At 35.9% G+C, this 8,844-nt stretch overlaps 1 protein-coding gene across 3 annotated transcripts; it reads left to right on the top strand.

The window, feature by feature from the left end:
- Window positions 1–377: 377 nt before the first annotated feature.
- On the top strand, window positions 378–6,043 carry LOC131041198 (transcription factor TGA2.2). 3 transcript variants are annotated; one of them, XM_057974213.2, is made up of 12 exons: window positions 378–1,137; window positions 2,028–2,173; window positions 2,936–3,009; window positions 3,154–3,333; window positions 3,487–3,555; window positions 3,693–3,752; window positions 3,829–3,906; window positions 4,353–4,440; window positions 4,642–4,913; window positions 5,124–5,327; window positions 5,441–5,583; window positions 5,718–6,043. In XM_057974213.2, exons 1-12 carry the CDS (start codon window positions 1,058–1,060, stop codon window positions 5,788–5,790), a joined length of 1,467 nt encoding a protein of 488 aa, XP_057830196.2. In that variant the 5' UTR covers window positions 378–1,057; the 3' UTR covers window positions 5,791–6,043. The 3 variants fall into 3 exon arrangements, with proteins under 3 accessions (XP_057830196.2, XP_057830194.2, XP_057830195.2); XM_057974211.2 differs by having other exon boundaries at window positions 386–1,137; window positions 5,088–5,327; XM_057974212.2 differs by having other exon boundaries at window positions 389–1,137; window positions 4,356–4,440; window positions 5,088–5,327.
- Window positions 6,044–8,844: the final 2,801 nt, after the last annotated feature.

Consider the following 8,844-nt stretch of genomic DNA (forward strand, 5'->3'; position numbering starts at 1 on the left):
ATATCAATCCCTTATAAACTTTCAAAATTTTCTATAAATTATATTAATGAGTTCAAATAATTTTGAAAGTACGATATTTTTATACAATTTTTTTCTAAAAACATTTAGATTCGTCCAAATTCATTTGAAATCACTCATCTCAATAATACTTTACATATTAATCCCTCATTAACTTCCCATACCTGAATAAGTATTATATTTCTCCTCATACCTTATTTTCCAGAAGTGTAAAAATCCAAAAAAAGGACGGATGTGAGTGTGGTGGAGCCTGAAGGTAACTAATCTATTTTTAATTGTAAATATCGGCTTTGAATTTGAAGGCAACGGTAAACAACGGTGCAGCATATCAAAGTCGCGAGATTTGAATATTCATTCATAAGATTGATGTCGCTGTTTTTGACTAACTGCGTTAAAATATATGAGGGCGGCCAAGGCAGGGGATTAAAAAAAATGGGTTTCATCAATCCAAAATAATATCTCTGAAAATGACAACAAGTTTGACATTGTAAAGACGACCCGTGTAGAAAAGAGCCAAATTCATGGTGTTTTGGCAATGGCTATACAATTGCATGCGGATTTTTACTCAAATAAAATTTTTCAATGCAAGAAGAAAAAGATGGGGAAGAATCAGAGGTTTCTGCCCCCTCAGGGTTGTCAGCAGCAGAGGTTTTGCTGGTATTAAACTTTTTGCAGCGGTTAAGAGTAGAGTGGAGTAGTGGTTGGGGCATGGGCCCTCTATAACAACGAGACAAATTTCAGGCAAGCCAAGGAACGAAATTATAAGGGCAATTTGGTCAGAAAGAACATTTATTTGCTTTGGACTAGATGAATTGGATAGGGCATTGGAGGAGACTCAGATCCATGGCAGACCTGTTATGTTTGTCGGTGGAGTTTCAAAGATTTGGAGGATTTGACATCAAACCAGTTAGAGAGAACTTGTTAATCATGTGCACAGAAGAAAACTAAGTAGAACCCATTTCAGAGACTTTGTAGTTTCTCAGTCCATTTATGTGCAGTCTGGTTTATAGAGGATTTGAAAAGGCCTTGAGGATGATGCATGGCTGATAGGACGCCTGCAGCAGAAATACCCACTTCTTCAAACCAGCAAGTTTTGTTATCATACGGCATGCTTCAAGGGTATCAGTCCCCACTCTACTGCACAGAACATCATTTTTTCATTCTTGTTTCTCTTATTGCTTCTAAAATTTATGTAATTTTGGATTTGATTATGTTAACTTTTCAATCATTAATTTTCGTTTTTTAAGATTTCTTTTGGATGTCTGATATTTATCTAATGACATTCAGATGATAGATAACTTCCCAATTTTTTTATTCTTTCTTATATTCTGATGATGGATAACAGTCTGGATAACAGACTGACAGATTGACCGAAAACTTAAACTTAACTGTGACCGAAAACTTAAGAGTCCATCACAGACTGAAACAAAATTTGATGATAAAAATTAATACACAATCAAATTCAAAAACATAAAAATGATACTTTAGCTAGGTCTGCAAGTCCTTAGGTAAACTGCTTTGGAGACCCAATCAAATTGAAAAACATAAAAATGATACTTAAGCTAGGTCTACAAGTCGTCCTTAGGTAAACTGCTTTGGAGACCCAGTCCTAGCTCTAGATGTATATGAAAAATCTGAGGTGTATATGAAAATTCTCATTCTCAGAAGCTGGCTAATTAATTGACCTTACAGTGCAGTAAAACCTTGTCTACAGGATAAATTTGAAAAAAATAAAAAACTCTAGTGGCTAGAGTTGTTGGTTTTTTATAGAGGTATCTACAATTTTTTTTTGGCTCTCTTTTTTCTATTTGTTTAGTCGGTTCAACTACATGATGGTCGAACCCATTTCCCTTTTTAGGTGTTGTTATGGGCACTAGTTAAAGTGGAGGTGCAAGTGTGCCCTTATAATGCTTCAAGCAATCTGAGTTACAGTGAAACCTGTATCATGTTTGCAAAGGTGTGTTAGTATTAAAGATCAGCTGACCTGAGTGAAATTGCTTTGCGAATAGATCATCAAGCAGAAGTGGATTGGAATCGTTCAAAGACCATCATGAAGTATATGATCTTTCCGAGCTGGAGAGGGCTCTTATCTTGAACCAACCAGGAGGAGGAGAACAAGAACAGGATCAACATCATTCTGGCCTTGCAGAAAGACGTAGGTGTTTAATAACTTCTAGTCTTCATTGTTTTTTGTTTTGTTTTGCAGCACTATGATTAATATATAAAAATCCTTGAAGAAATTAATGAGATGTGGGGATTGCTTGCAAGCAAAAGAATCATGGTGAAATAGAGAGAGACATTTACCAGACTGCAATTGAGCACAGTTTGAAAATTGCAGGGCTTGTGCCAACTGAATGGACTCGGAAAAGTACTCTTGATTGATTATCTGAGAAGATAAATTGTGTGACATCCCACTCTGGGTAAATTGTCTTAGCTAAGGAATTTCATCACATTGAAGCCTGTAATGATGAAGTTAGACTATACCCTGCACGGCTCTGACAAAGAAGATATCCCCCTGACAGTCCCTCTGATTGATCTGCCTAATCTTGTGGTCCTATCTCATCTGTTAATTAATTGTAGCCATTCTTTGCAATCCTATGACACGCAATCACAGTAACGGTACAAACACCTCATGTCACAATCCACACACTTCTTGCTCGCATTTGAATTGGCAGAAGTCATCAGTGTTATGCTGCCATACAATAACTTTACAGCTGATGCACTTCATTCGTCATTCATTCTCTCCTATAAAAATCCAATCTTTATCTCCTCCTTGTGCCACCACAGTCTTTCCTACATTCCAGCCTGCAAATTCCCAAGCATATAGAATTTTTGTATTGGAAAAGCCCGAATCTTTTATACCTGCGCTTCAATATTTGCAGCTTTAGAGCTGACTGTGTGTATGCTTGTTTAACAGAGGGATTTGGGATTCGTCCACCTACACTCACCATATTTCCTTCATGGCCAGTGCAATTTGAGGCATCACCAAAGGTACAGTTTTTTTTTGTAAGCCTCGTAATACATCACAAAAACTCATTCGTTCATTCATTCACCGACTTATCGTGACTATGTTTGTTACTGTTTTAGTTGGTTTCTGGCTTGCATATTCATTTCCTGTGATGTGTAAATATACAGGCATCTGTATCTCAATCTGTAGAGAGTACAGATACGGGATCTGCTGAGTATAAAGGAGATCCTCCAGTTGAGCTGATATCGGCAAATACTGTGCAAGTTCAGGAACCTCGACAGCTATCTGACATGGCGGGTAATAGTACCCGCACAGAAACATCCAATGAGATGGAAAGGGATTGTAAGGTACCGATTCACACATCCCTTGTGAAATTCGAATGTATCAACCATCATTACGCTTTGGTCTGTTCACTGTTCAGTTATTAATGGATACGCATTGAGTGAATGAAGTCGAAATTACTGATGTATTCATTACTTGGTTTCTCTGGCATGGTAAAGCCTGAGACAAATCGTAGGGGCCCAACTTCCAGCTCTGAACACGAAGCTTCAAAAACTCTCGATGCCAAGGTACGAGCTTTAACACCCACTTTGTGCTATGAATGAATTGTAATCATATTTAGGGAAAAAAAGGAACCGTTTTGGATTAGAATGGAGTTCTTAATTTTAATTCTCGCTTGACAAAAACTGATTCAATTTCCTGTCAGACATTGAGGCGGCTTGCTCAGAATAGAGAAGCAGCACGGAAAAGTCGACTGAGAAAGAAGGTACTTGTTTTTCACTTTATATTGAGACTGACTATGATAAAACAAGAGAATTAATGGCATTGATGGTTTGCTGCAGGCCTATGTTCAGCAGCTAGAATCAAGTCGAATGAAGCTCAACCAGATTGAGCAAGATCTTCAGCGAGCTAGAGCACAGGTGAAAATGGCATACCCAATTAGAAATAATTTTTCTTTTGACGAAAAGAGATAACTTTAGCTGGGGAGAGTACCCAATTCACCAGCGGTAGGCCTGTGTAATCTGTTGGAATATTTAGTAACTTCTCCCACTTCGCATGAGGAGAACTGTCTCTCCATGTGAAGTTTTTGATATTCTTAGAGATTCTAATCTGTATGTAGAGAAACTTCAGTCTTTAGATGATAATCTTAGAGTTTCTAATCTTCTTTTCATGATAATCTTAGAGTTTCTAATCTTTTATTCTTAAAATGTATAATCTGTATGTAGAGTTACATGATAAGTTTCTAAAAGTCTTTGGATGGTGCAAAGCCTCTATGTAGAGAATACCCAATTCAATACCCAATTCACCAACAGTGCAGGCCTGTATAATCTTCATGTCATTTCTTCTAATCGTCATGCATTTACAGCAGGGTCTCTTCATTGGAGGAAATGCGCTTCTCAACGATCAAGGGCATCCAGGTGCAGGTGGCCTTATGAATGTTCCTTTGAGCTCAGGTTTGTTCAATTTCATCAAAGCACGAATTGAAATTGTCTTTTGAATCTCTTAGGAGAGAAACATTCAAACCTTAAAGAACTTCAAAACAACTATAACATGTAGGCAATAGGCATTACGTACTGAAATTGAAGCATTATGCTTAGAAACACCAAATACCATTTAATGGACTGAAAGTGGAGACTTAATATGAAATGGGCCAGGTGCTGCAATGTTTGACATGGAGTATTCAAGGTGGCTAGAGGAACAGCACCGTCATATGAGCGACCTGAGGGCAGCATTGCAGGCACATCTTACAGACAATGATCTACGCTTACTTTTGGACAATTGCCTTTCCCACTATGATGAAGTTTACCGTTTGAAAAGCATTATTGCAAAAACAGATGTATTCCACTTGGTTTCAGGCATGTGGAAGACTCCTGCAGAAAGATGTTTCATGTGGATGGGTGGATTCCGCCCCTCAGAGCTTCTCAAGGTGCATGCATCTTTCCTTAATAAAATACACATAACCCAAACAGATGGGTCCATGCTTCTCTCAATTATATGCCCACTGTAAACTCAAAAAGAAACAAACTTTTGATTTTCCCATGATATATACATAGGTAACAGAGACATTTATGTGAGATATAAATGATGTGTGTGTTTTTAGATCCTGATCCCTCAGCTGGAGCCCTTGACAGAGCAGCAATTTTTGGGCATCTGTAGCTTACAACAGTCTTCACAGCAAGCAGAGGACGCTCTTTCACAAGGCATGGAAGCTCTGCAACAGTCTCTCTCAGAAACCATTGCAGCAGGATCCCTGAGCTCCCCTTCTAACGTGGCAAATTACATGGGACAGATGGCAATCGCCATGGGTAAACTTGCAAACTTGGAAAGCTTTGTGCGACAGGTAAACCCCATTTCACCACCTTAACTTGATTCCTTTCCTATTCTACATTGAACCCAACAAAAATAAAGTAAAAATGATTTGTGGGCTTTTATTATATATTGTATTTTTTACAGGCAGACAATTTGAGACAGCAGACAATGCATCAATTGCACCGACTTCTCACAACACGCCAAGCTGCCAGATGCCTTCTTGCCATTGGAGAATATTTCACCAGACTACGTGCCCTCAGTTCTCTCTGGTCTGCTCGTCCAAGAGAGTAAGTTCAACTAATCTAGTTTAGTTTTTCACTAAACAGAAAACATTTTTCGTTAACCTAAAGATCCTACCTTTGAGGAAAAAAAAACATTATCTTGAAGATTAAACAAATGTTAATGAAAAATCTATCCACAGGCGGTTACTGTTAGATGGAAGCTGCTCGCCTGCAACAACTACTCATTCGCGTGACAATTATTTCTCTACTTGATAATCAAAACTCACACTTTTAGTCGTTATGGGGATTTTGACTCATCCCAACCAGAGAAAGTTCCATTTATTTGTTAATTGATTTCCAGAGTACCTACAAACTCTTTAAGTCCTGCGTCTCAATCTTCATTCATCAGCAGGCCAGAAAGTCATATACGTATTTACTTATATGTATCAGTACTTCCTGTACAGAAGAAGCAGCCCATATATATGAAACGAATAACTACTGTATTGACTGATTTTTTTTCCTTTTATTTGCATCTTTCTCTTGAAATGGGCAAATTTTATCGTTCAAAAACTTTCTGTAAAAAGGAGTTATAATTACCATGTAATAAGGAGAGTTTCAAATGGGCTTTCACAGCTCGCAGCCCAAGGAATAGCGTTCGATGCGCTGATGGGGAATATATGCATATCTTAAATAGTTGACTGGTTTAATGGCCATGGCATATATATATATTCTTTCTTTTATAATTTACAGGCATAATATTAGTTTAAGTAGAAGGGACGAACGCAGTGACGCTATATAGAGACAAAATCAAGTATTTATATTATTGGTGTGGATAAGCATAAACCTGGTCTATGTTCGCTACCAACAACGCTCTTAAACACAGCACGCATGCCACTCGCAATTAACTGCCATGCATTTATTTTACTAACAGATCAATTTGACCATTTCATGTTTTAGATAGAGATCTACCTTCGGAAAATCTGAAAACTTCAGCGTGAAGAAATCTCGTTTTGTGATATACTTAAGAAAATTAGAAATCATATATATATAAACTAGTTTATTTCAAAGGTCGAGAGATGATTATTATTTTGATTGGATTTTAAAATTATAATTTCAAATTATTCATTTTTGAATGTGTTCGAAGTGAAACAATAAGATTTCAATTGGATTGTTCTCAAATATTTTGTTGAGGGTCATGGATTTAAAATACGAAGCAAAATCAACTTTTTTTTGGTGGAGAATTGTATATATTATCTGCAATGAACTTTTAGCTATATCAGGTATGGGAGCACGAGTCTTTAGGCTGAATTTTTAGCTATATTTGACATGAGAGCATGAGCCTTTAGGCTGAAAAATAACTTTTAGTTATATTTGATATGGGAGCATGAACCTTTAGGTTGAAAAATGATTTTTTAGCTATATTTGATATGGGAGCATGAGTCTTTAGGCTGAAATATCTTTGATTGAGGCATGATTTGGACATCATCTCTTATGATGTGGGGGTCTTGCACTCAACAAGACTTGAGCCTCATCCCTTTAGGACTGTGCCTCATCATCTTAAGACCTAAAAGTTGCCTTAGGCCTTGCGCAATCTTGAGGGATTGTTATAACATCATAAGGCCCCAAAGTTGCCTTGCATGATCCTGGCCTCATCCCTTATAATGTTGGGACGTTACTCTCAACAAGACTTGATCTTGGATGGGTTCATTAAGAGCCATTCAACTTCACCAATACATCAAGGGCTCATTGACTTCTTGCTCATAAAATTAAGTCGGAAATTTTTTAACTTTTGTATCAACAACAAATAACTTTGTCTCAATGTTGGAACTTGTAATAAAAAGTGGCAACATTCACATACACTTTTGAAGAGCTTGCTAAGAGAAGACCATGTTTTGCCTAGTCAAACTCTTATTCTTTGTCCATAAAATTAAGTCAGAAAGTTCACGAGACTTCCATATCAACATAGAAATTTGCCTTGATGTTGGAACTTGTAATAAAAGGTGGCACTTGACATTTATAAACAATTTTTGAAGACTTTGCTAAGAGAAGACCATGATTTGCCTAATCAAATTCCTATTTCAAAAACATTATTTGATAAAAAATTGAAAGATGATATGTAATGAATACAACATACATTGACCTAAATAAGGGTGATGTGAAATTTGAAGAAATTTGAAGCTTCCAATGTGATGCTTCAAATCAAGAGTAGTGCAATTTTCCATTGTGCAATTATGGTTTGAAGAGAATTCTCACAAGAATATAGCAAAAGTAAAAGTGATTTGAAAGCTAAAATTTTTATATATGGGCCCTTCTATGAGATAATAGTGATAGCTCAAACAATGAAATGCTTCAAAATTGGTGAAAGTTGGTAAATACAAATGAAGAGTTGTAGTCAAATGATATGTATAGATGGTGTCTTTTCATTTTTGGCTTATAATTCAAATGTTTTGGAATAAAAAATGATGCATAACAAGTAACCACAATGGTATTCATTTCAAAAGTTGAATCAACAAGGTAAAGGTTAGTTTCATTGGTATTAAATTGAATTAAGTTTGATTTCATATTATAGTATTAAACTAGGTAGGTAAATAGGTAAGCTAAATATTAGTATCTATATGAAAGGATTCAAATCATGTTTTTGAAAGAAAAAATATAAATTAGGGTAGAAGGGGGTAAAAAAAAGGTCAAAAATCATACTCTTAGACTAAGTGCTCAAAGCCTTTATAGAAAGTAGTATATACATTGTTATATAATACAAAAAAAAATCAAATAAGGCTACGATTTTGTAAAAGGAAGCGTGCATAAAAATATTAAGATCTTTTTAAAAATCAAAGTGATATCATGAATTTCATTGAATGTCAATGTTAATTTTTTTTGTTTGAGAAAATTTAAGAAATTGATTATCCCATAATTTGTTTAAAAATTGTAATATTATATCTCAAAACCATAATTAAAAAGGTTCATCTATATAGGGGAAGGGCACTAGTTACTGCCCATGTTTCAATTACCATTCACTCCTTGCTCACCCAATCCCCCAATTACTAACTTTAAAGAAACCAAAAAAATGATAACTAAAAGCCCATTAGTAAATTTCACATGTACCAGTAATCGCACGTTTGTACCCACAGTAGTTAGAATTTGTAGACTTTAACTAGAGGAGTTGTGCAACTTTATATTGGTACCCATAGTTGATCAGAAGCAAATCTGAAACAATGGAAAAATATTTTTATATATATTTTTAGTTTTTCTAGATGTTAGTAATTGGTATTTTTGAAGGCCTTCGGGGCTTTTTTAGCCCTTGAAAGTTTGACATGTCCTTTAGAACAT

Source organism: Cryptomeria japonica, chromosome 11 (assembly GCF_030272615.1).
Source record: "Cryptomeria japonica chromosome 11, Sugi_1.0, whole genome shotgun sequence".
Classification (NCBI taxonomy): domain Eukaryota; kingdom Viridiplantae; phylum Streptophyta; class Pinopsida; order Cupressales; family Cupressaceae; genus Cryptomeria; species Cryptomeria japonica.